The 27,500-nt window shown below is 46.7% G+C and overlaps 1 protein-coding gene across 1 annotated transcript in view; it reads right to left on the reverse strand.

Moving 5' to 3' along the window:
* Positions 1 to 25,689, reverse strand: part of fhod1 (formin homology 2 domain containing 1) — a 27,430-nt gene extending 1,741 nt beyond the window's left edge. Inside the window, 29 exon segments of the mRNA XM_035185166.2 lie at positions 163 to 339; positions 818 to 995; positions 1,172 to 1,364; positions 1,558 to 1,748; positions 1,833 to 1,994; positions 2,717 to 2,836; positions 3,048 to 3,230; positions 3,317 to 3,472; positions 3,612 to 3,900; positions 3,902 to 4,164; positions 4,294 to 4,466; positions 4,831 to 4,983; positions 5,282 to 5,332; positions 5,405 to 5,568; positions 6,489 to 6,539; positions 6,665 to 6,691; positions 7,565 to 7,657; positions 8,272 to 8,379; positions 8,965 to 9,185; positions 9,188 to 9,376; positions 9,535 to 9,678; positions 9,849 to 9,943; positions 10,062 to 10,173; positions 10,360 to 10,454; positions 10,987 to 11,092; positions 11,288 to 11,355; positions 18,226 to 18,290; positions 20,444 to 20,550; positions 25,430 to 25,689. Coding sequence (XP_035041057.2) covers positions 163 to 339; positions 818 to 995; positions 1,172 to 1,364; positions 1,558 to 1,748; positions 1,833 to 1,994; positions 2,717 to 2,836; positions 3,048 to 3,230; positions 3,317 to 3,472; positions 3,612 to 3,900; positions 3,902 to 4,164; positions 4,294 to 4,466; positions 4,831 to 4,983; positions 5,282 to 5,332; positions 5,405 to 5,568; positions 6,489 to 6,539; positions 6,665 to 6,691; positions 7,565 to 7,657; positions 8,272 to 8,379; positions 8,965 to 9,185; positions 9,188 to 9,376; positions 9,535 to 9,678; positions 9,849 to 9,943; positions 10,062 to 10,173; positions 10,360 to 10,454; positions 10,987 to 11,092; positions 11,288 to 11,355; positions 18,226 to 18,290; positions 20,444 to 20,550; positions 25,430 to 25,594 — 4,099 coding nt within the window. The 5' untranslated portion in view covers positions 25,595 to 25,689.
* Between the last annotated feature and the right edge of the window lie 1,811 nt (positions 25,690 to 27,500).

The following is a 27,500-nucleotide window of genomic DNA, read 5'->3' on the forward strand; positions in this document are numbered from 1 at the left end:
AACGAGGATGTTTTGGACACAGAGCTGCTGTTGTGTCTCAACAGAGTCTGAACCAGACCGAGGCGGCGAGGTCGCGGGGTCACGACCTTCTGAAGATGCAAACCCCCGACGTCTGCTCACATCTGACCTTAAAGGAACATTACAACATTTCTCTGTACTTACATGACTTCCTGTTGAGTCGGGAGCGACTCCGTGTCTTGGGGCTTGATGCTCTGTCTGAGGGATTCTGAGTAACGGATTTGACGAGTCGGTCCATGATTTCGTCTGTGGCGTCGTCCTGGGAGCTGGTCCCGTCGTCTCTGGCTACAGACATCAGACTCGGACTCACCCTGCCCAGACCTGTAGACCAGAACCAGAACTTAACCCAGAACAAGGACAGAGACCAAGATGTTCAGATAAAGACTAAATCTGTCTGTACTGCGAAGAAGGTCTGAGACGTCTCACGTTCACTGATCACTGACTATAAATAAAGATGGATGACAGCTCTGATACGAACGCCGAATCATTGGGGGTCAAAGTTTGTCTGTAGATTATTTTCTTGATGAATTAATTTATTGTTTGACTGTAAAAAAAGAATGATGACACATCTCCACTTCCTCCAGAAATTAAGCCATAATGTCTCAGCCAGTTTATATATCATCAAATAACTAATTAAAACTTTAACATCAGCGTGATAAGACCAGAAATGACAGAAACCATCTTTTGGGGGGGGGTGTCCATGTCCCATCTGCTAACATGGAGGAGGAGAGGTTTATGGCCTATAATGCAGTGTGTTCCTCAGTTCCTCAAAGTAACTCAGTGCTCAGGACTGTCTTACTGCGGACGGCTCTGGAGCGCCTCAGGCCTCTCGGGTCGACACTCAGACTGGCGTCGCTGCTGACCAACAGGTTCTTCATGTTCTCATGCTCCTCCTCCTGAGCTAACTCCGCCTCCGTCGACATGGAGACGTGGGAGGGACTGTCCGGGCGAGGCACCGCCCCCGAGAACTTCTCCGTCTAAGAGGAAGAGGAGGAGGAAGAGGAGAAAAACAAAGATGAGGAGGAGGATGAAGAACTGTTGAGTTGGGGTCAAACACATTCAAAATAACCAGAGAAGAATGGAGCAGCTCTGAGTGTCGTTGTGTTGTGACCTCTGACCCCCCCCGTGTGCGGCGGGGTCAGGGGGTCGTTACCTCGGTGATCATCTTGCCTCTGGTCTTGGTTCTCTCTCGGTGAGTGGCTCGTTTTCGTTTCAGGGTGAGGACTCGCTCTCTGGTCGTGCGATACTCGAGAGCGAACTCGCTGATGATGCGACAGAAGCTCGTGACCTTGATGTCTCTGATCGATGACGACGGCTGACCCAGGAACAGCAGGAAGGAGTGGAACCTGACACACACACACACACACACACACACACGTTCACATCTGTGTATTGTATGTGAACACATTGTATTCAGTGTGTGTGTCCGCCAGTGTGTAATTGTGTGCGTGTATAAAGTGCACGTGTGTGTATACATTAATGTGTGTATACGGTGTGTGTGTGTGTGTGTGTGTGTGTGTGTGTGTGTGTGTGTAGTACCTGTTAATGACCCTGCGGTGCACCACCTTCAGGATGATGATCCTTTGTGTACAGTCCTTCAGGAAGTCCGTCAACTTGTTCTTCAGAACCGCCTTCGTCTCGTGTTTGGCGACCACCTTCAAGTTGTCCCATGATGCTTTGCAGCGTCTCTCCAGCTGCACCAGGTTCTCGGCGAGCAGCTCGAAGTCCACCTGCAGAAACACTCCCTTGTCACAACCTGAAGGAACTAAACCTCATCACAGAGCTACAAGCTAACACATGACCCAGAGCGGTACCTTGGCAGAGCGAGTGATGGCAGGAACCTCCGAGTAGACGTCAGAGGATTCTGGGTAATTTTCCACCACCAGGCTGCAGGTGTGATGGAGCAGAGACTGACGGTGAACTGTGTCCTTCACCTCCACCACCTTCTCCAGGTAACCCAGCTCGAAGCCTTTAGCCTGGAGACACACACACACACACACACACACACACACACACACACACACACACACACACACACACACACACACACACACACACACACACACACACACACACACACACACACACACACACACACACACACACAGGTTGTGATCACAGATAACCACTGTTGTCTCTTCAAACAGATTAGACACTGATCTGTGATATGTGTGTGACATGTAAGTGAGATGTGTGTATGTCTGTGTGATATATGTGTGTGTGATATATGTGTGTGTGTTATATGTGTGTGTGATGTGTGTGTGTGATGTGTGTGTGTGTTATGTGTGTGTGTGTGTCTGTGTGATATGTGTGTGTGATATGTGTGTGTGTGTGTGTGTGTGTGTGTGTCTGTGTGATATGTGTGTGTCTGTGTGATATGTGTGTGCACCAGTTATGTGTTCCTCTCTCTCTCTGTCATATCCAACATGTGATGATTTACACACACTTCATGACATCATCAAACAGCTCATTCTGAGGGTTATTATACAGTGGACTCAGTTTCCCACAATGCACTGTGAAAGTAGTGTACAACTGCTGGTCACTAACCATCATGCATTGCTCTACGTCTGAATGAAAGAAAAATGTGGGACAGACGAGAGGACAGAGAAAACTGATCCTTCACAAAACGTCTGCTGATCTTTGACCTCACATGAAGAACTAGTGAATCACACGTGTGGATGAGACTTCGTGTTCTTACGCTGGAGCTGTTGAGAAAGTTTCCGATGGCGAGCAGCGTCGCCAAGATCCTCCTGAAGGTCTGATTGGACGCCAGCTGCTCCATGCCCAGCTTCAGGTCAAACAGCGGCTCTGCGATCTCCTGCAGGGGGCGACACAGTCACATGTTAATATTGACCATCAGTCGTCATCTGGGTCACATGACCTCAGTTTGACCGATTGATTCACAGCATGATGTCATGTTACCCCACATATCAATAATCACGTGAAGCTGCTGTGAGTGTGTGTGTGTGAGTGTGAGTGTGTGTGTGTGTGTGTGTGTGTGTGTGTGTGTGTGTGTGTGTGTGTGTTACCTTCTCCAGAGCCTCGTAGTTGAGTTTAAAGGCCCACAGCTGCAGTCGGGGGGTCAGGGCGCTGATGGAGGCCAGGCTGAACAGGAACTGCTCGGCCGTGCCCAGCGGGACGTCAGGATTGGCCTGCTGAGCTTCCTGGATCTTCTGCTTCTCCTCGTCCGTGGGGGTCATGGTCAGGATCTTCTGCTCAACATGGGTGGGGGGTGGGGTTCAGTGACCTTTCACCTCTAACACAGTCGCCATAGACTCAGACAGGAAGTGATCGTTACCTCTATTCCCTCCTTGCTGATGGCGAACTCGTCAAAGTTGAGGATGGCGGTCTTGATGACGTGGACGGCCGGCAGCACGGTCATACCGATGTTGATGGCGTTGCTTCTCTTCGAGTCCAGAACCAGAATCTCAGACCTTTTGGTCTCGGGTGCTTTCTGCACATTCAGACACGTGGTGTTAAAATGTCCCTGCGGCTACTCCAGCGTTCACACTCAGTGAGCACCATGAAATGTGAAATCAGTCTAATTAAATTTATCATTTAGAAAAATCTAAATCAGGACCAGGCCTGGTTACCTTGGTGACGTGGAGCTCCTTGGCTTTCGACTCAAACAGGTGCTCGAGGCGGGCGGTGTCCACCGCTACCTTGTCGAGAGACGCCCACACCGTCCCCCGGCCGAAACGACACTTCTCAGGCTTGTCCGCCTGCTTCAGCTCCCTCCAGAACAACTTCACCGTCTTCTTCTTCTGAGAGGACCCCGCCGAGGACGAGGGGGGAGGAGGAGCACCTGGAGGAGGGGGAGGTGGTGGGGGTGGAGCCATGCCCCCAGGTGGTGGAGGCGGGGGAGGAGGAGGAGGGGAGCCATGCCTGGGGAGGAGGGTGGGGAGGGATGCCAGAGAAGCAGGCGGAGGTGGAGTCGAGCGTGTCCATGTCCAACACGTCGATGTCCTCCTCGTCCAGCAGGTCGGAGAAGTCCAGGTCTTTGATGCGCAGGGCGGCGGCGCTCGGCTGCAGCTGGTCCCAGGCGTCGGACGGGCCCCCGGCGCCCAGCGGGGTCATCTGGGTGGTCTCCAGGCGGCGGGCGGGGCCCTCCACGTCGACGCTGCTCTGCTGCCGGACCAAACGGTTCTGATGGCGACACGTTTACACAGTTTATATGAAGGAGTGAATAAATGTTTTCCCATGTCAGGTTTCATCCCGAGTCACATGACGTCATGTGGAGACACACGTGTCCCGTGCACAGAGCTTCACTCTGACCTGTCGTTCTTCAGCCAGTCGAGCCAGCGCTGCCTGGGCGGATCCTTCCAGCCCCTCCAGCTCCGCCCTGCGGGAGGCGCTGCTCTCGGAGGCTGCAGGCGGCTCCACTGAGCGCGACGTGAAGCTGGACAGACGCTCCAGCACACGCCCCCGACCGCCATGGTCTGCTCCACCTGAGAGGAGGGAAACACAACAGACGTCTCACTCGGCCTCGGTTTCCAGAAGAGTTGAGGAAAATTCACAGGTGAAAAAGTAAAGCTACAGATTTTTATTCGATGTCTGAGTCGCTCCATGACGTCCACCTCCCAGAGGTCAGAGGTCACGAGGTCCTTTAAATAAAGAGGGTCTCAGTCCGAACCTGAGCTGTGATGTAGTAAACTGTGGATGACGACTAACTCCTGATTAAATGACAAAGTAACTCTCAGTGAAACACAAGAATCTGCTTCAGCATATTTAAACGTGTTTTGCTGAACTCGACAGTTTGATCAGTTGTTCACTCGAGCTGAAGCTGCAGTGTAGAATCATGTGCTCTCTCACCAGCCTGGACGCTCACTGTCTCCTCGCTGGTGTCAGCGGCGGTGGCAGCGGTCGGGCTCAGCGGCACTGAGGCAGCAGTCTTAGAGTAGAGCATGTCCAGCAGGAACTTCTTGTCATTGGAGAGCGTGCTGCACGGACGCTGCACAGAGGCATCTGCACAGGTAGACACATAACACACAGTTTACTGTCACACACACTAATTAATGACTCGTTATGACTTTCATTCACTGTCCGTCTTCACTGAGGACAAGAGGACCACGTCCCTGGTCTTGACTGTCAGGCTCCAGACAGGAGGCAATACACCACTCAGGGCTAAAGATGACCTACAGTCTACACTGGAGATTCAGTTAGTCTATGTATGAGCTGAGCAGCTGATTAGGGGTCAGATCAGAGGCCTGACTCTCACAGTCAGGGACCCTGAGCAGAGGCTTGTGGGTAATGAGATCCTTACCGGGGTCATTCTGCGAGTCTGAGTGTCCGTTTGCGTCCGAGCTGCTGGAATCTGCAACAACACGAACATGTCACAGTGTTGTAATGTTTCTTTGGAGGTAAATGTATATTTCTGTTTCCTGACCGTGACGTGACGGCTCTGCGGCCCCTCCCCCCTCCTCCTCCTCCGCGGGCCGAAAGCTCGGGGTTATGATGTCATCAGACGAGGACAGCCTGGACTGGCTGAAGTGTTTACTTCTTCTCTTCTTCTCCCACTGCGTCGCGGCCAGGCTGCGCAGGAAGTTACCTCTGTGGGGGTGAGATAGAGTCAACATGGCCGACACACAGCAGAACGTTCTGATGTGTTTGACTTTCAGCTTCAAAATGAATTGATCACTTCATTGATTAGGTTTTTAATTATAAGATAGAAACGATCGTCCTGAACACTGAAGCAGAACATTTCACTTTTTATTTTTATCATTAAATCTCATGTTCAGACTCAAACTGCAGAAACACATTGAACCCCAGAAACTGACAGTATTATGTGTAATCTGCACCTTCACCACTAGATGACACTATATCTGTCCCATCTTCAGTAAGAACCACTGTTCACAGAGGAGCGAAGTCCTAAAGTGACCCACACGCTGACGGTTTGAGTCTGAACATGCTGAAGATGACAAACTACAGACGAACAACACGTACAGACGACATGTGAAGGAAGCACGTCAAATAATCATCACCAGCTTCATTTTTATACTTCACGTCAAAACCAAACCAGCTGCAGGCGGATTAGAAAACATCCGAGGATCAGCCCCGCCACCAGCAACACACACACACACACACATATACTCCTTCAGTTTTCACATGGAAGATTCACTGTCAAACTTAAACATGTGTGACAGTTGTGTACAGCTGTGTTACAGTTAGACCTGGTCCAGGTGTGAGGGAGCACAGAGCTGCTGCTGCTCTCTGTTCTCTAATGAAACATCTGGACTTCATGTCTGTGTTTAGAAGCTTCACAACAATCACAGTCACTTGTTCTGATCTGAACCACAACAGATCCAGACCTGCATCTTCTTTTTACATTTAACTGGAAAACAGATTACCACAACCCAGACTGCAACAACACACAGACACACAAACACACTGCGAGGCACCAACAAATGCAGCAGAGCCCGGCCGACCACCCTCCAGCTCCCAGCATGCAGTGGGGCTGCAGCAGTACTTACTCAAACCTCTTTAGAACCGGCTTGTCCTGTTTTACATTACAGTCATCTGAGCTGCAGAGACACAACACAGAGCTGAACAACACACACACACACGCACCAACAGGTTTCCCATCATCCTCAGCTGCTACGACACAAAACCTGATGGCAGGTCTGTGAAGGGGGGTACGTGTACTCACCAGAAGAGCCCGTCAGACTCCCCAGAGCTGGGGGAGGAACGAGGGAGGAGAAGAAGAGAAAAGACGAGGGAGGAGGAAAACAAAGAGAGAGACAGAGAAGGATTAGAGCAACAGACAAAACAATATAATATTATAATGGAGAGAGAAAGAGCAAGAGCGGGGTGAGAGTCATGACGTGGTAATGGAGAGAGGGAGAGAGAGAGAGAGAGAGAGAGAGAGAGAGAGAGAGAGAGAGAGAGAGAGAGAGAGAGAGAGAGAGAGAGAGAGAGAGAGAGAGAGAGAGAGAGAGAGAGAGAGAGAGAGAGAGAGAGAGAGAGAGAGAGAGAGAGACAGAGAGAGAGAGAGAGAGAGAGAGAGAGAGAGAGAGAGAGAGAGAGAGACAGTCAGCAGCAGTTTGTCGGATACAAACCAAAGAGATAATCCAGAAGAAAAAATATATATTTTACGAACAAGATCCAGAACCAGAAAAGTTTCAAAAATGATGCAGAAAATTGAGAAAACACAAGATCAAGAAAAGATGGAGATGATGAATAAATTTAAATTAAAAACATAAAACCCAGAGACGATCCAGAGATAAAGAAATGTTCCAGAACAAACATCACCGTGACATTATGAACAGAGGATCCAAAAAATGATCCAGAAATAAACCAGAAATGAACCACGATAAAATAATCCAGACATCGACCAGATAACCAAGAAATGATCCAGATGTTTCCACATCACAGTTGAATTATTACAGAGACGTAACCGGAACATTTGTGAAAATCCAGAATAAAACACTGTCACTTTAGTCATGTTGATCTACATCTGAAAATATAAAACTGTGATCGTCCATCTGCAGCATTGTGGTTACCATGGTTACCACACATCCCAGCACAGCCCACTTCCTGTTTCACTCACTTGAATCCGCTCTTAGTCTCCGTCTTGGTGCTCGACTGCTCTGGATTCAACTGGGACGACTTCTCCTGAAAGACGACGTCTGTGGAGGACGAGCTGCTGCACACACACACAGACACACAGACACACAGACACACACACACACAGACACACACAGACACAGATTAAATTCATGAATGGTCAAGTATGGGGAGAAAGACTTTCTGACAAATCACCCAACTGCTGCTGCTGCTGCATGTGTGTGTGTGTGAGTTTGACTTTTGTCTTTGCGGGGACCTTATATAATTATCAGTTGTCAGTGTCCTTCAGGTTTCAGACTGTGTCTTCAGAAAGACAGAAAAACATGAATCTGACTGCAGCTACCTGAGGGGACGTCCTGTGCTCTGAGGTCAGAGGTCATCACCTCAGCCAATGACTGGTCAGTGTGACTCATGTGAACTGTTTACTTTGTGTACTTTTCTGATGCTGAAATTCAGAACATGTATGTGGACAGCTGAACAGCAACAGATTCATCACTGAGCTGCTGCACTTTACTCCAACTCTCCAGAGGATTAATCCTTTAATTTAATGACCCACAGAACTGTCCTCTAGCGCCACCCTCAGGTGGCTGTAATGTAAACTGAAGCCTGCAGGAGACACTTCAGACAAACACACATCAGGGTGTTAGTGATGTTTCCACAGCTGCTCTGAGGTCAGTCTCAGTTACAGACCTGCCGGCCGCTGAAGGCTCCTCAGAGATGGAGCTGGTTTTGGAGAATAGCCGGGACCTCCTGCTCAGACCCAGAGCCGACATGTGGTGGCTGAGGAAAGAGCGACTCCTAGTGGTCCAGACACACCGCAGCAGGGGGGGGGGGACACCAGTGGTTAAACCAGAGACAGAGAACCCACACCAGGTCAAACACAACAAGAAGAACCAGGACCAGATCCCACATTAGATCAGCTGCAATTATAGATAGATTAGTCTGCAGATTATTTACTTGATTAGTGGTTTTGTTGTTTAGTCAAAAACAAACTATGAATAAAGTTGGACTTCATGTCTCCACTTCCTCCCACTATCCACAAATGAAATCAAAACGTCTTGGATTCAGATTCTGCCACCTTGTGGTGATGCAGTATCAAGGACCCGCCTATACACACGCTCGACCAATCACGAGTCAGTCTCTGCTGTCAATCACAATATCTTGGCCTGTTTTCATAAAATCAAATAACTTATTAAAGCCATGGGGTTGTTGACCTATATTGCAGCCAGCCACCAGGGGGCAGGAGCTTTCATATCGTCCATCTTTATTTACAGTCTATGGTCAGAAACATTTGGAAACACCACAGAAACCCAGAGAAATTTGATTTACAGAGAATAAGAGAGACGGGGGGGGGAATACAAATATCTCACTTCATTCACTTACGGGCTCAATGGCGTCTTGGTGTCCTGCTCTGTGGTCATGGTGCCATTGGCGGCGGTATGGGGGGGCAGTGGAGACCCTCTCTGAGACCCAGACGGACTGGAGGTGGGACTGTCGGTCTCGGAGGTGAACGGAGACGAGGTCCTGCTGCCGAGTCCCGCCGTGGGGCTGCAGGAAGAGGCGGAGGAGATGGTGGGGGAGAGGGGGTGTTTGCGGTGGAGGGTGAGAAGACAGGGGGGATGGGTGAGGTGGAGGGGGAGGAGCCTGCAGAGGAAGACAGGAGGTCGGGGAGGTTTTGACTGGACGAGCGGCGGCTCTTCCGTCCCTCCTGATCGCTGGAGGCCATCTTTCTTCTTTCCTTACGAAGGTGAGGGGCGGAGTCGTCGACCTCACCGTCCTCGTTTCTCAGAGCTGTCTGCAACACACACACACACACACACACACACACACACACACACACACACACACAGTTTCACTGTTCAACTGGAGGCTTCGTGTTTCCTGACCAGAGATCAGATGATGTCTGTTGTTGTGTGTCTGATGTGTGTTGTGTTGTGTGTTGTGTGTGTCTACCTCGTACACAGTGAACTGAGCTCGCAGGTCGGTCTCCGTCGTCTTGTTGTTCATGTGTTTGTGGATGATGTTCTCCATCCCCAGCTGCTCCAGACTGTCTGTGAGGTCGTAGAACGAGTCCTGATCAGGGAGTACTGCCAGAGTCTGACACGCACACGCACACACACACACACACACACACACACACACACACACACACACACACATTAATACAGCTCATAGCTCAGAGCATCCAGATATTGTTCCACATCCTGACTGGACTGTATATTCGCCGTGTTGAGTGATTGTTTAAAACTGGTTTTCTGTTTCTTTACCTTGTTGATGAGCGTCATGGTGAACATGAGCAGCTCAGTGTCGGAGCCGTTTCTCTCCTCCAGAACCTCCATCACATAACTCCACGACTTCACACCTACAACACACACAAATATATATATTCACGTTTCATATCCTGCGATGTCACATGATTACAAGTTTCACTGCAGGTCAACACTGTGTGTGTGTGTGTGTGTGTGTGTGTGTGTGTGTACCCCTGCGTGTGTCCACCGTGTTCACAGCGTTGATCAGCAGAGGACTGTTGGACTCTGAATATTCCACAAACACGATGAGAAGCTTCAGAGACGTTTTCACCACCAGACGAGACTGAGGAGAAACATGTTCACTTATTGTCCAGCAGGTGGCGTCACAGCTTCAACACACCGACTCATCCTGCATCTTCGTCACTGCTGCTTCAAACTGTAAAACTTTAAAACTGTTCATCTTCTCTGACTTTTTCAATAATCCTGATCTGACGGAGACAGAGTGATTAAAAGAAGAGGACAGACTCACCAGACTTCCTGTCAGAGTGTAGAGCCACTGAACCGTCTCGTTGTGGTTTATCACTCCATTCATCCCGTCCACAAAGAGCATGATCTGACTGAGAGCTGACCACACACACAGACACACAATGACACACAGTTAAAGACAGCTACACACAGACATGGGTCCTTTTCTCATCTGAGAGTCTGAAGCTTCATGTGTTTGTTCCAGAGTTTCATTAGATCTGGTTCGTTCTGGTTTCACGTTGTAATTTAGGGACTAAAGAATTTAGTCTGTCATGCGTACGTCCTGTCGTCATCACCGACGTGGGCGGAGTCTACCTGTACTTGACTCTGATTGGTTTGTAGACATGCGTGAGTTGGGCATGTGTTTGTCACATGTTTTGGACGCTTGTCAGATGCCTGTTGGACATTTGCTGGTCGTGTTGGATGCGTGATAGTCCCGTATTGGTTGTGTGTTGGACGTGTTTGACATATGTTGGAAGCACGATGGTCAAGTATTAGTCGTGTGTTGCACATGTGCTAGACGCGTGCTAGGCGCGTGCTGGACGCGTGTTGGACGCGTGCTGGACGCGTGTTGGACGTGTGCTTTGGGTGTAGCAGCCCTTTAATCCTCAGCTGTCTCAGGGACTCTCACCTCTCAGGATGTAGTTCTGATAGTTGTGGTCGGCCTCGGCTCCAACTTGAATGAAACATGTCAAACCTTCAGACGCCACGAACTCTGGAACCAGGTCTTTATCATCCTGAGAAGAGGAGAAGAGACACGTCGGTCAAACTGTGGACAAGACACGTCAGCTCTACACTTTCAACCAGGTCACGGTTAGGAAACACGTTGTGGGAACAAGGGAAAGGTGGATTGATTCCAGAGGACTGATCATTAACCTCTGAAGGGATGTGCAGGTGCTGATGTGTTGTTGTGATGTCATTGTGGGTTTTACCTGGAAAAGCTGTTTGAGAGAGAACAGAGAGCGTCTGAGCTCTGGACCCTGAGAGTTGTACAGTTTCTCTGAAACACATAAGAACAGGAAACAGGAAGTCACCTCAAGTCCACTCATTCATTCCAGACGAGCGGAGGAGAGAAACAAACAGAATCAGAGAAACCTGCTGCTGCTGTAAATTCACTCAGTCACACATTAAACACAACAGATCGGACGATTTCAGCTCTTCTCAATCTAATGATGAACAAAACTTTAAACTGTACAAAGATCCAGCTCTGAGTTTACAGTTTGTCCTGCAGGTGGCGCTAGAGCAAAGATCATAGTGTGATCTGAGATGGTCACAAGGTCACAGTGACCTGACGTCTGACAGCATCATGTTAAGTTTTATAATTCTGTTAACATCACATTAACAAACATGTTGTGTGAATCTGGTTCAATGTGTTCGGCTTCATTTTAAACTGGATCTCAAACAATCTCATCAGCTGAGGATCATCTACAGGTGTGGACACACAGGTTGACACCAGGTGGAGACAGAGAGCTGTGACATGTCCTACGGTGGCCTGGACGGGGACGACTGTGGCTTCTACAACCGCTGTCACATTCCGGACACTCCTGCGGGTTCTGCTGAGTGTGTGTGATTGTGTGTGTCCTCGTTTTTGTTACTTTTGTTATTCCTTCAGGACGTTTTCCAGGATAAACACTGACCTTGTCAACAGGCAGTGGACCTCCTGGGGCCCACAGCCTGGTGCTTATGGTTAAAGTTAGAGGGAGTCATGACTTGTTAGGGTTAAAGGGAAAGTTCACAGAAGTTTCAGAGGTGAACAGTGTTGCAGCCAAATCAAATTGAGGCATTTTATGTTTTTTGCTGTAGTTTTTTTTACGTTTAAAGAAGTGGTCAGCAGTTTGTATTGGATTTGGCTGCAACGCTGTTCACCCCTGAAACTCCAGAAGTGTTTTGTGAACTCTTCACACTTCACCCCCCCACCCCCCTCCATCAGCAAAATGGTGAATAGATGACAAGTGAACCATCCCTTTAAGGTTAGAGATGAGAGTTCTGTTGGACTGTCAACAATTAATGGAAGTCAATGCAAAGTCTGACTAATGAGAGCTGCCCAAGCGTGTGTGTGTGTGTGTGTGTGTGTGTGTGTGTGTGTGTGTGTGTGTGTGTGTGTGTGTGTGTGTGTGTGTGTGTGTGTGTGTGTGGATGGTTTAAACTACTTCACCACTAACACAACTACCAGAGAAACACTCGCAGTGACACACGTGTTGTGTTGACACATTAAAATGAATCAGGCAACTTTAAGAACATGACTCAGTCACCGTTTGGTCTCAGACGCAGCTACTTCCTGTTTATTTGGATTTGAGCTGGAATCATCGAGAATCTTCCAGCAAGCTTCGACCGGAGGAGGGAAACTGTGCTGACGTCCAATCAGAGGCTGAGAATATATAAACAATTTAAAGGGAAAGACCACATCAAACAGCTCATGAGAAAACGAACCCGTGATACAAATCAAAGCAGACACTCACACACACACACACACACACAATGTAACAGCAAATCATGGTTGTCATGGCAACCTAAAAAATAAATGAGGCCCTGTTCCTCTCCTTTGCTGCCAGCAAAATAGCCATCCCATAATAACAGTCTCATCTCTTTGGACCGCACACTCTTCATCATCATCATCATCACCCGCAGCTTGACCTCAGCTAACCTCTGAGCTGACGACGTCCTGAACCTGCCTGACCTCTGACCTCTGACCCAGCCCTCGACCACACATCACATTCAAACACTTCAACCTTCACTAAAAAGACAAGGATGATTTCAAGCGATAAAATAAAAGCATCAACCCTCAGTGTCACTCTGTTATCTGTGTTTCCATGAAGTTACGATCAGCAGCTTTCAGTCTGGTGTGGAACTGACTGAGTAAATATTTCACAGGACGATGACACAGAATCAGTGAATGTCCTCGTCAGCACAATTTCACGAGACAAAGGCCGATCTTCAGATTCACGTTATTGTGTATCTCTGTTGTTGGAGGCATTTTTTTTTTGTGACGTCTCCACTGAGAGAAACACTGAAACCACAGACTCCACGTTTCTTCTGGAAATATTCCTCTGGTCTGCTGCATCGCTGGAAACTTTAGGATTCAAAGCGCAGCAGTGAGTGTGGAGGCTCCCGCAGGTTTAAGAGGTGTCATCACTTCAAATTACTCGGTGGGAGAAACTGCGACCTGTCATTTCAAACTAAATTACTACCGAACAGATGAGAGATGGACAGTTTGTGATATTTCCACAGTCACAGAGAGAGACTACAGAGAGAAAACACACAGAGAGTTTAACAAGGAGCTAAATGAAACCGAGGCGGACGCAGACAGCAGCTCGGGGACGAGCCGAGACACCGAGGGACAAAGAGCGGCTGTGTTTCACATCAGTCATACAAGAAAAAAGGTCTGGACCATAAGAGATGGAGCTGAATGGAAAACAATCCATCCCAGAATATTTCACCACTGTTCACATGTGTCACCACAGAAGCTGAATGTGGATTCACAGCACTAAAAATAAATGATGACATCACAGTTTTCTTGTTTCCCCACAAGGTCCAACGCTGAGTCAGAGACAGATTTCCTCAGTTACACGTTAGAAAGATGTTGAATCTAAATCAACCTCATTTCAGATCCGATCAGTAAAAGTTTCCATCCACACCAACACCTGAAAACGTGACCATACACTGGTCATGTGATGAAAACAGGAAGTAGATTGTCTCCTCTGCGGTTGGTTGCTTAGTTACAGAAAATACTTCAAACCAGGAGCAGTGATAGTAAAAGTCAGAGCAGGGACGACGAGGTGGAACTGTTACTGACGGGAAGTGTTAGCAACGCTTTGTGTTCACTGCTGGTGTTCGAGTCATGTGACCAATAAGAACCAATCAGGAAGAGAAGTCTCTGAATATGGACGCCAGGTGAAAATCATAGCAACAGTGATGTGGACATCAGTGTGGACGGAGCCTGAGTGTTGTGGTCAACGCGTCTCTTTGAGTTTTGACTGTTGTTCGGACAAACTGAAGACGTCGCTCTGAACTCTGGGAAACTGACATTTTAAAAACAAGAACGATAACAATACAAAACTATAAATATAAACACATGTTTTTAAAACTCGGGTGAATGGCTGAGTCCACAACTTTAACTGTGTCCATCTTCTGGGGACAGCGACTGCGACCAGGACAAAACAAAAGTTATTTTCCTGAATCATCTATCGATTGAATTCATTTTCTTTCCACTCACTGATCTAATAATCATTTCAGCTCCAGAGCACTGATGGGTGTCTGGACAAATGACACTGCCACATACAGTGGGGGTCAAAAGGGGCCCCGACCTCCAACGACATGATTTGCCCCGGGGCCCCTCAGGAGGAGAATCCAGCCTTTCCCCGGTGCCTGTGATTCACCTCCTGACAGAAGCTTCAAGGTGGGAGGCACCGAACTGTTGTTTCCTCTCTGAGCTCGAGTCATCCGCAGACTTTGACCCAAGATAGACGCCGGCCAAACGCAGCAACAGCTGAGAGGATTGAGGAGGGAACGTCCCTGGATCACAAACACACACCAGCTGAGTGTGAAATTCCTCCCTCTTGACACACACACACACACACACACACACACACACACACACACACACACACACACACACACACACACACACACACACACACACACACACACACACACACACACACACACACAGGTATGTGTATGTGAAGGCTGGAGGAGTCGTGTTGCATTCATGTTCAGTCAGTCATCCTGTTAATAAGAGCTTTGTCGAAAATAACATCGCGCTCACATTTCAGACGTTAATAAATGGACACGTCAAACTTATTTTAAGTTCTGACGATCAAAGTTGCAGCAGGACGTCTGTTCCTGAAGACGACACGACGCTCGAGGGGCAGTCGACAGTAAGAATAGACATCCAATCATCTCAGGATTCATCCGTCATTATTCTTTTTTAGTTTTAAAACTGGATGAAACAGTAAAGTCAACCAGAGCAGCAGTGAAACTAACTGATCGGCTGATTAATCTGATTGTGACATAACACAAGTCGTAGCTGTGACAGTGGACGATGCTTCAAACGGCTTCAGAAGTTCTGACGACCGAGATGAATGTTTCTTTAACATTATGATGTCACAGGGATGGAGAGAGAGAGAGAGAGAGAGAGAGAGAGAGAGAGAGAGAGAGAGAGAGAGAGATGGACAGAAGGACAGAGAGAGGGAAGGATGCTTGTGTTTGTCCTGCAGACAGGAAGTGACCCAGATAAACTCTGTGGTATTTCCTGTTTGTGCCATTGTTGCTAATTTGACTCTGAAACTGAGCTGAGAACATTATTTAGAGAAAAAGCTCAGAACCCCCACTGTGCTGCTGGGACGACGTCTCCACGCCGTGTGGCTGTCAGCCATGATTGTAGTTTTCTGTCTGCTGCTGAACAACGTTTCTCTGAGAGCTGAGAAGAACCAAGACGTGAGGTTCGAGACAGAAACACTGCGACTGCCGGTCAGTGAACGCATCATTAGCTTCACTGCGCTGTGTTTACATTCCTGTCAGATCGTGGGAGTCAAACTTTTCCTGATCTGTTTTACTTGTGAAGGTGGATAAGATGGTTCTGGTTTCTGCTGAATCTGAACCTGCTGCAGGTGACACATCAGTGCTTTGCTCAAGGGCCCCGGGCTGATGTTGGAAACCAAGCCCAACTACACCTGGCACCTGCACCCATTGGACGGTACTAGCTGTCAATCACACCGTTCATTTTTATACACAGGCTGTGACAGGTCTAAGGTCTAACACACACACACACACACACACACACAGACACACACACACACACACAGGTGAGATCTGATCACATGATCACAGGAGACACACTCAGGATGGATGATGATGTCAGATGTGACCAGAGTCGACTGACGTCCCTGAACGTTAGTTTGACCCTGATGGCAGCGGAGGAGAGAGAGGTTGTGATTTCACCTCTTCTCTGTCCCTCACAACAAAGCGCCGCCTCAGAGGAGGAAGCATGTTGGGAAATCCCCTCCGCAGCAGGAAGGGCTGGGTCATGCCAGGCAGCGCGGGGGAGGAGGAGAAGTGCTGCAGCAGGAACTCTGGGAAATGTTCAGTGTTTCTCAGGAAAGGTTCAACTCACGAAGTGAAAGTCACTGATCTCCTGCACGTCTGAACATGTTCACGTCTGTGATGAAGTTCAGCTCTACACTCAGATCTTGTAAGTGTGTGTGTTTGTGTGTGTGTAGGGGGGGTCATCATCACTGACACTGTGTGATGAGTCCCTGTAACTTCCTGTCACTCAGAGGTGGGGGGGTGGGGGTCACTGAGGTCAAAGGTCAGACTCAGAGTCGTGTGAAGGACGAGTGTGAGAACAGGTTTAATTCTGAAACTGATGATGTCGCTGCAGGAAACAGATCCGTCAGAAAGAGCTTCAACATAAAACAGTTCAGATTTAACCTCATTAAGTTTTCAGGACGTGTGGTTAACGAACAGCAGCTCCCCCCAGGACGCGTCTCTTTTCAGGAAACTTCCTCACATTGTTTCAAACCCTTAAAGGAACTAAACGTCAAGAATGACTGAAATCCTGCCTGGTCCTGTTGTGTCCAGCGGCTGTAAACACACACAGACACACAAACAGACACACAACATGACACAAGACTGAGGTTTGGTCTGCAAGGATCCCAGCAGCAGAGACACAGAGCAGAGGGACGGGCTGAACACTCACACACACTTCATCACTTATGAGGACATTATCTCTACTTCACTCTAACTTTAACCATAGTTACAACCTACATTAACATAAACTAACCTCAACTAACCTCAACTAACCAGTGTTTCTCTTAGAAAGACTCTTTGTACCCAGTTTTCAAAAGAGAAGATTTCCTGAACAATGGCGGTTCTGTCCTGATCTCCCCGTTCACTGTCTCTGTATAGAAACATGAGGCCGTCCAGCAGAGCAGATGTTCTAACAGATGTTCAAAGGTTCAGAGAACAGCTCCCTCCAGTCTGACCTCAGGTCAGAGGTCACAGTGAGCAGAGCTTCACTGATACGATATCTGTCCTGACTGAACAGAGGAGAAGTAAGAGCCGAGGATGAAACAACACGAGATTTAATATATGACTGAGCTGAATGGAAGAACAGCAGGAATCAGATTTCATCCTCTTCATCAGTAACGTGCTGCTGCAGGACGAGTCCTGACAAGAGCAACAACAGAAACATGATCCACTTCTCTGTCATGTATCTTTCTGTGGAACAACAGGAGCAAAAGTCCAAAACTTAATGATCCCAAAGAAACCAACAGTTATTGTAACATGTGCAGAATGTAAACAACACTACATTGAGGCTGTGACCACATGACAACTACTTTGCAGTTGGTTGCTTAGTTACAGAAAATAATACGACTGAGGAACAGCGATGGTGAAAAGTAAGAGACGAGATCTTTTTTTTGTTGGAGCAACGACGAATGAGGAGGAGAACGTTGGCGTCTGCGTCATTGTTTACAACAACCTCTGTTTCTGTTTGTCCAGAATCAAACACAACCCCGGAGTTTTCAAACTAAGACAAGACCAGCAGCGTTTACACCAACGTCACGCCACCACAGCTCAGTGTCAGGTGACGTTTCAGAAACCTTCAGGGAACGTTTTCACTGTTAAATCTGATCACCATGAGCTTTATCTTTATTTTCTGAACAGACGCGACACTGTGTTTTTCTGAGAAGCTGCTCGATCTGAGGAAAACCTGCAGCTGACTGAGAAACACGTCACTGTGGTGAGAGACTGGACAGAGAGAAGGAAAGAAGAGAGAGAGTCTCCTGACCGAGAGTTTCCCCTGACTCATCACCGCTGTGCTGCAGGAGGGACGAGCTGGTGGAAAGAAGAAATAGGAGGAGATAATTACCGAGGATGGAGTGAACACGAACAGAGAGCTGAGTCCTCAGGATCAGAATCGGCTTCTTTCCTTTTCTGTGGAAAAATCAAATGAGAGACAGTGAGAGTCTGTGGAGAGAAACTGGTTCAACCTCAGCGACACTGAGAAGGTCTCAGGCTACATTCACACAAAGTCGGACACTGGTGTAAAAACACTGCTGGAATAACATCTGGTCTCCTCCACGTGTAAACAGTTGTATTATTGTAAAAGACAGAATGTAACTGGACAGCAGCTGTTAGCAAAGACAACAGGATCCGTGACTCTTGGAATTGATTCTCCATGTTGTTTCTACTCTGGGAGCTGAGGGTGATGCTGGTTGTTTTCTTCTGGGAGGACGTCATGTGACAGGAGCCTGACGAATCAGTGAAGATTGCGTTGTGACTAACTGTCGACGTTTAGAACGTTCACTGTAAATAAAGATGGACGACACATTTATTTAACATCCACTTTGATTTTTTAGTTTGGTCCATGTCCCATCTACTAACAAGGAGGAGGTGGGGTTCATGACCTATACAGGGTGATCAATAGATGTCATCATCATCATCATCATCATCATCATCATCATCAGTGACTGAGCCTCTCTGAACTGATCCCAGAACAGTTTCCTCGTAAACCTACAGACTGAGTCCTGCTGGGATCAGAGTCTGGAAAGAAGGACGGAATGGAGGTATGGAAAGAATGATAGAGAGAGGGGGGCAGAGGGAGAGAGAGAGGAGGAAGGAGGGAGAGAAAGACAGAAAGAGAGAAAGAGAGAGAGAGGAGAGAGAGGAGGAAGGAGGGAGAGAAAGAGAGAAAGAGAGAAAGAGAGAAAGAGAGAGAGACAGAGACAGAGAGAGAGAGAGAGAGAGAGAGAGAGAGGAAGGAGGGAGAGAAAGACAGAAAGAGAGAAAGAGAGAAAGGAGAGAGAGAGAGGGGGAAGGAGGAGAGAGAGAAAGAGAGAGAGAGAGAGGGAAGGAGGGAGAGAGAGAGAGAGAGAGAAAGAAAGTAAGAGTTTGTGTTTGTCTAAGGATAAAGAAGGAACAATTATGAGATTTTTTTAGTCAACATTACACACACACACACAAAGCAACACACACAGTTTCCAGTTCCCTTTCCAATGACGTGTTCACCACATTTATAAACCCTGTAGATATTTACAGCTGCCAGAGACTCAGCTGGGAACACACACACACACACACACACACACACACACACACACACACACACACACACACACACACACACACACACACACACACACACACACACACACACACACACACACACACACACACACACACACACACACACACACGTCCATCTTTAACCCTGATTCTAACCTGAACCGTCAAACTGCTCTGCTTGTTGCTGTGGACAAAATGTCCTCACATTCATAGGAAGACATGTTCTCACACACCCCTGCTGGTTGTCACTATGACATCACAGCCAATGAAGTGTGTCACATGTGTGAGTGTGGTCGAGCAGCATTTTCTTCTTCACGGCCTTTTCAGAAGCTGCTGATGAACATCACCAATGTGTCCGGTGGGGGGTTGTGTGTCTGTGTGTGTCTGTGTGTGTCTGTGTGTGTCTGTGTGTGTCCGGCTCATGTTGGTGGACTAAGTGTTTGTCACTGTTTAACTGAATCCATTTTATAAACTGAACATTGTGTTTTCATGACTCAGCAACAGTCACCGTGATTAGCTGCAGTTTCGTCACAGGCTAATGTGACGTATGTGAATCTAATTGTTTGATTTTCAGGTCGCTGACGTTAAACCACAGCAGAAGACGAGGAGGTTAAAGGTGTGTTGAGTGAAGGAAACGTTGGAAAAGACTTTGCAACTTAGTCAAGATAAGGACGAGGACGAGGACGACGCCGCTGGAGGAAACGTCCAGAGCCCAAACTCTTCCTCTTGTGCTTCTTCTCTCTTCCCTTGCTCTGGTTGTATTTCTGAGTGGTGACACGTTAAGAAGAAGACTGCACAGTCCCTGCGTGTCGACATCACAGTTGTCTCACACATCGTCTAATCTGTCAAAAACCTGGCCACTTTAACTGGTTGATGTGACGAAGGTTCCGTCTCTTCATCGTCTCCACACTCACCTGGTGTTTCCTCTCTGCACAGGAAGTGACGTCTTTACACATTTCAGACTTTTGTTTTACGCACGTTTGATGCTTGAATAAAAACACGAGAATGAGACAAACTGTTCTTACTTCACGTCTTCGTAGAAACTCTCCAGCTCGTATTTCTGCTCCGACAACGACAAGTCCAGGTCCAGATAGTTTCCATTAGTAGACAACTGAAGAGTGCACTCCTCCAACTGAGAGACAGAGACAGACACAGAGAGAGAGACAGTTAATCTATGTAAACTGAGTGTGTGTGTTATATTTTACCTTCATAATAAAGAGACTGAATGAAATAAATGCAGAGTCCCAGTTTAAAACAGTGAAGCTGATCTGATAATGATCCACAGAATAAACAGCTGCTGTGAGGAAACATAAACAGAAGCTCCAGAACCTGTTGGACTGAAGAGCTCAATATTTCTACATCAAATAAGAGCCATGAACGCACCATCACACCCGCTCACGTATAGAGACATCACATGTTAAACCTGACACCTGAAGTGATCCACACTCAAATACACACAGGTCACATGTCATCACGGCGTCCTCACACTAAAAACATCAACATTAAGTTCCACTCACTCTGATTTCTTACTGGATTTCTGTTTGTTGTGGATAATGAAGAGATCAGGAAGTGATGTCACACTGCATCTTAAAACATTTGTTTTCACATCTGTGTTCAGTTGTAAAAACACCGTGTGACGTGATCTCTGCTCTGATGACACACGTTGATGAATCAGATGTGTCAGTCAGTGTACCCGGCATTTTAATAAGGAATTCTACTGTGAACAGAGGAAGGTGGGGTCACGGTGCTTTAATCACAGGTTGAGGTCAGTAATGGCTCTGGACTCCGAGCTGGTGTTCCTCTTTATTCAGCAGTTTAATTCCTTTCACCTGTCGAGTCTATCTGTCTTTAAATAAAGATTCAAATGAGATCAGTAGGTTCTTTCCTGTTGGACTTTAGAGATTGAGTCTGACTGTGTATCTTCTGATGAATGATTTATAATATGATTCATATTATTATTATTGGACCATTGATTATGATGTGTCAGTAAAACAAGAGGTGACTTTGTTGGTAGAACTACTCGACCTGCACGTACGCACGATGGAGATATCCAGTGTGAAAGCACCGCGGTCTGGCAGTAAGGAAGAATGACCACATACTGTTTGAGGACTCTACTGAACTCTGGAAAATGTCCAGATATTAGGCAGCAGCAGGTTGTCGGGTCCGACTCGTTCACACAGGAACATGTGGGGAACATCCAGGCGAGGGGCGGAGCCTGTAGAGCAGCAGGGGCGGAGCCTGTAGAGCAGCAGGAGGCCGGACATGACGTATAAACTCTGCTGTGGAAAGATCAGTGTTGTTGTTTACAGCTCATCCACACCGGCGTCGGCCCTCATCACCAGAAGCTCTGGAATCTCCTCGTGTTTCCAAGTGGACGTCTTCGTCTTCTACGTGTACGGCTCCTCTTCTTCATCCTGAGATGTTTGTGTTCTTCCAGTTTCACGTCCGTCACGTGTTAGAAACCTCATCAACACGTCCACATGCTCACTGGGAAGCTTCCACACATTGTCCTGCTGTTTCCTCACATGGACTCACTGCAGGTTCCAGAAAATGGACTCCAACATTTGCGTTCTCACATGCAGAACCCCCAGAACCTTTCAGGAACATGTCCAGACTTCAGTTCATGTCTGAAAAAGCAGCTCAGGATTCCTTGTCAATGTGAGATGAGCAGCAACAAACAAACAGTGTCAGACTGTGAGTTCAGTGATTTATTTCTGTAGTGCCTCTGGGCCTGGCAGGCCGAGCGTCGTGTGGCTGTGAGTCATGGTGAGGTATGAAAGTGGAAACAAGGCCAGAGAACGATTGACTCCAATGTTGATGTGAGCTCAGTGCGTAGGCGTACCTGCAGAGTGGCATTCTTACACACACACACACACACACACACACACACACACACACACACACACACACACACACACACACACACACACACACACACACACACACACACACACACACACACACACACACAGTGACCAACACATGACATCACCTCCATGTTATGATGTCACGTGGAGCAATGTGGTTCATTCACGAAAAAACTTTTCCCAAACTTTTATCAAACAGAAAACGAACTAAGTTTACGCTTGTTTCCATTCACGTTCTCAACTATGCTAAAAGCTTCCCCCGTACCGTCTTTGTGCTAAGCTAGGCTAACAGATTTCCTCAGCTTGCAGTCTTTGTGCTAAGCTAGGCTAACAGTTTCCTCCTCAGTACAGGATGCTGTTTATATCTCAGTGTCTCTGCTGCTCCCCACGTGCAGAAGGAAAAGCCTGTTCAGCTCTTATCAACACTCAGTTGTTAGTGTTACATCCGTCCGTCCGTCCATCCTCCTTATCTCATATTTACAGGTCCCACCCTCTTCCTCCGCTCGGCCCACACCAGCCAATGACGGGGGAGAACTAGTCCTGAGAAGCAGGGACGCTGCAGGAGACTTCGTGTGGAGAATCAAGTCTCCGCATTGATCCTATCACATCATCCACAGAGGAGGCCGCGGCTGCAGGTCGAGCCCCGGGGCATGGTGGGAACAATTAGGGTTTGGTGCAGGAATGTAATCTAGTGGGACCGCCGCTCGCTGGTCTTTATCTGATGCTGCTGATTCCAGCGGCCTCCGAACGCCTCGCAGCCTGACGTTTGTCTCACTGCGCTGAAGAATCTCAAGCTTCTGCTCAAACACGTCTTAATAAGAGTGATCAATTACAGTGTTGTCAGAGAACGACAGGTCGCAGCAGAAACACAAACTGCTGAGTCATCATCAGGAAAACAGACTGTGACTTTATCTCTTTGCACTTTAGCCTGAGTGAAGTGAAAAATGACTGAGTCACTGAAACATGGAGCAGCCTTCACTTCCTGTTGGGAAAACTGGACTTCCTGCAGCAGCGTCCTCAGAGAACCAACACAAAGGAAACTGCAGGACATTTTATTACTCCGGACTTTAAATGTTGTACTGCTGCAATGCTGCTGTACTTGTAATCGAGTATTTCCATGTACTCTACTTTATACTTGTACTCCACTACATCACCGGACTACAGAACCTGAGTAAAACTGCATCGGACCAACAACCAGCAAGTACCAAACACGATAAGAACACGGTTCAGTCCTCAGACCTGCGGACTCCAGAGTCGAGACCTTCAAACCTTCAGAACTTCAAACCTAAGACCTTCAGAACTCCAGAGTCTATACACTTAGGCTTAAGACCTTCAGACCAGCAGATCCTCTCAAGTCTAGACCTTCAGACCTTAGACCTTTAGACATTAAGATCCTCTAGAGTCCAGACCTTCCGATCTTGAGTTAAAACATAATGAAGCATTTGGGAACTCTGTCATCATTACTTTGCTTCGGATGTGATGTTCGACCCCTTCACCTCAAAAGACGTGAATGGGAATTGAAGTTATTGATAACATCACAAAAAGCCTCATTATCATTGAATCTAATTTTATTTTCTCAACTTTAGGCCATAAAACAAGCAGAGGGTTCTAAAAGTTTTATGTAAGGGCTGAATAATTGTGACATATCAACAAAACGTCCTGTTACTCATGAATATGACATCAGACTGTTTCTCTGAATCACTCAACTGATTGAGAGTCTTTCAATCCTAATCCGGCTCTTTAAAAAAACTTCCCCTGGTAAATCCTGACAATCTTTGGGAGGTTGAATATTTCCGATTGCAACTGTAGAGTCCTCCAGAGCCAAGAGGACTCTCGAGTCTCGACCTTGAGACCCAAGAACTATACACCTTCAGACCTTCAGTCCCCAGAGCTGCAGACCTTCTAGAGTCTAGACCTTTAGTGTTTAATGTAATATAAAGATGGTGTCCTTGTTCTAAAAGTTCCTCTATCTCTTGTAACTTGAGCATCAGGGACAAAATCACCCGAAGTGTCCCCCACAGGCCCCCAGCAGGTCCTCCAAACACCTATAGCAGACCACACAGACACCCCCCCCCCTCAGTCCAGAGATCCAGAGAAACCAGCTTCACGTGAAACAGGAGTAAAAACCTTTTGTTTCTCTGACCTGGAAACTTTAGCTCCTCAGTGTTTGGTTGTGTTTGGTTGTGTTGCTGTTTGTGTTGCAGTTTGTGTATCAGGTGAAAATGAAGAATGTGGCTCCACCAACATTCAGGTCCCTGTCCTCAGAGTCCAGACCTGACAGGACCGTGGGGACATGTCCAGACCTCAGTGTAGTGAGAGGACCTGAGGGTCTGGTATCTGAACTTTTGGCAACAAATCAAGATACAAAATAAAACAATCTCAATTATCATCGCAGTATAATTTTTATCAACAAAACTATAAGTCAAGTTCAATTTAGCGTATATTGATATGACGCTTGTGTATTGTGTAAACACACAGGAGGTTCAACACATTCGTGATTGATGAGTTTCAAACCTTCACTCAGGAGCAAAGACCTGAACTGAAATAACAATGAGACATTTAATGTGATAATCATCAACTGAACATTTTCATCTTGATATAACCCTCAAATTCTTATAACACTTTTCCATTTGCTGCTGCACAAGATGTTTCATTTCAGGTTTAACTTGTTTATGTTCTATCATATTTATATTCTATTCATAATGAATCTTAATCAGATGCTTCCAGCCTGAAATGTCCCTGTCCTCAGGTGTCTTATTAAATGAACAGTAAATGTCTCTACCTGCTGTATCCAAACGGTAGAAACCAAAGCAAAGACATTATTAGATTGATCTCAAATTAAAATGTAAGAATAAATAATAACTTCTCTACTCGAAGGAGTCAGCGATGATAAATTCATAAGTCTGATGTTTAACTGGAGTTTGGTGTCGGGCAGATGGAAACGAGTCGAACTTCAGCGGTTGTTTCCTTCATGTTATTTAAAGTTCTGTCATTTAACCTCGGTTCTATTCTCGGTTCTATTCTCGGTTCTATTCTCGGTTCTGTTCTCGGTTCGGTTCTCGGTTCGGTTCTCGGTTCTGTCGGCCTGGATGAAGCCCAGGACGGTGACCCTCCTCCCGGCAGGTACCTCCGTGTGTGACCCACCTTCAGCGGCGCCTCCAGCAGCTTGTGGATCCCGGGGAGCTGCTCGCTGAGCGGCAGGTTCTCCTCCACCTTCACGGTCGGAGGTCTCCGAGGTTCGGGGAAGTTTGTGCAGATGAACGGGTCCGAGTCCTCCAGGAACTGGACCCGGCAGACGATGGAGGCCATGGCCGAGAGACCGCAACCCAGCGGCGGCGAGCAGAGTGAGAGCGGCTCGGTGCGGAGGTTCGAGATCCACCGAGACAAACCGTCAAGTGAGCGGGGACAGAGGACGTACACACATCCGCTACTGCCTTTCAAAATAAGACAGAGGATGTACACACACATCCGGTACTGCCTTTCAAAATAAACAGTTCTAAATGAATTTAAAACAAGCGACAGAAAACTCACTTATTGATGATTATTGATAACAATAAAAAAGGACAATAATAATCTGTAGGTTTAGCTTTAGTTCTTTGGTCGGGTTGAATTGTTCTTGCATTACATCTGGATTTATCTTGTTTTACTTCTTTCTGTCTAATATCATGAATAGTTTGTTTTATTATTTATGTGCTTTTGTGTGATATGTCTGTGTCTGAATCCGCTTGTGTTTTTGATTTCTTTTTAAATGTTTTCTTTATTGTGTTGCCTCACATTGCTTTACATGTCTGTCTTGATTTATTAATTGTGTGTTTCTGAGTATGTACATCATGTGTCTTTATGTGATTAGTATGTTTTTTTTTGACAATCAACCCATAAATGAACTGCAGATGAAAGTCAGCCTGTGACACTAAATGTAGCCTACAAGTTAAATAATGAGCTTTTTTTCATTTTGAGTTTACATTACATTTACATTTCCATAAAAACAAACATAAAAACTCTGAATTAAATACATTAAAACCCCTTGAAGGTTAAAGTTCTTTCTGCCTGCACACAGGTGTAACGAGTTCTCCGGCTCAGGTCGAGTAGCTGGAGGAATAATGATCTGCACAACTTTATGTTCACATCTCACACCAGTAAATCAATGTCTGAATAGTCATGTGCACATGTAAAAAATTCATTTGATGTTACAGACATTTATTCTGACAAATGTACAAACACACTGAGACGAACATGAGAATAAACCAGTTTTTTGCAGGAGAATCAGGAAACTGAAAATCTACAAAGATTCTCTTAAAAACTGGAGATGACTTAAACGTTGTAACATGAAATAAAAATAATGAGGAGAGGAAACGCTGCTGCAAAATAAAGGAAATGAAAGAACTTTTTCATTCACGTGAACAGGAAACGTCTCAGCTCAGTTGTTCAACACCAGTCATCACTGGGACTGGAAGATTATCAGTTCACATCCTGAAGGTGGACGTGGTTCCTCCTGGAAAAGATCATTAGTGACAGGTTTAGTTTCTGGAATTCATACAGAACATTTAGTTAAATAATCAAACAAATATTTAAGGAACATGATTGATGAATTATCGACTATTCACTAATTAAACTTTGTGTATATCTTTTATTTTGAAGGGAATATGACGGAACATCCGGTTGGATGGAGGATGACTTGATGGTGGACGTTCCGGTGGTGACGTCATGTGACATCAGCAGTGAACAGGTGAATGTGAGCGTGATCTCAGGTAACAACACATGAAGAAGAAACCTGCTGTGGAGCAGCAGCGCACTCTGGTGGCTTGGTCACTGCACTGCAGCAGTTTACTGATGTGGAGACACAGCTGGAGACACATCTGTCTGAGGCAGAAACTGGGAATAAAGATGGACGACACGTCTCCACTTCCTCAAATTATACAGAAATGAAACTAAAATATCTCAGATATGAACGCTGCCGTCGTTGGAGTCTGTGCAGCAGCGACCAGGGGATGGAGCAGACTCAGCTGCCAATCAGGAGTCAGTGTCAGCTGTCAATCATCACGTCTCAGCCCGTTTTTATATCATCAAATAACTAATTTAAACCAAACTGATCAGAAACACTTGAACAAACATCAGAGAGATAAGACCTGAAATGACAGGAACCATTTTTTACAAACACTTATTTAACATCTGCTTTGAGTTTTTAATGAACCGTTCAAAGAGGTAATGGTTTACG

The sequence above is a fragment of the Hippoglossus stenolepis genome, chromosome 1 (assembly GCF_022539355.2).
Source record: "Hippoglossus stenolepis isolate QCI-W04-F060 chromosome 1, HSTE1.2, whole genome shotgun sequence".
NCBI lineage: Eukaryota > Metazoa > Chordata > Actinopteri > Pleuronectiformes > Pleuronectidae > Hippoglossus > Hippoglossus stenolepis.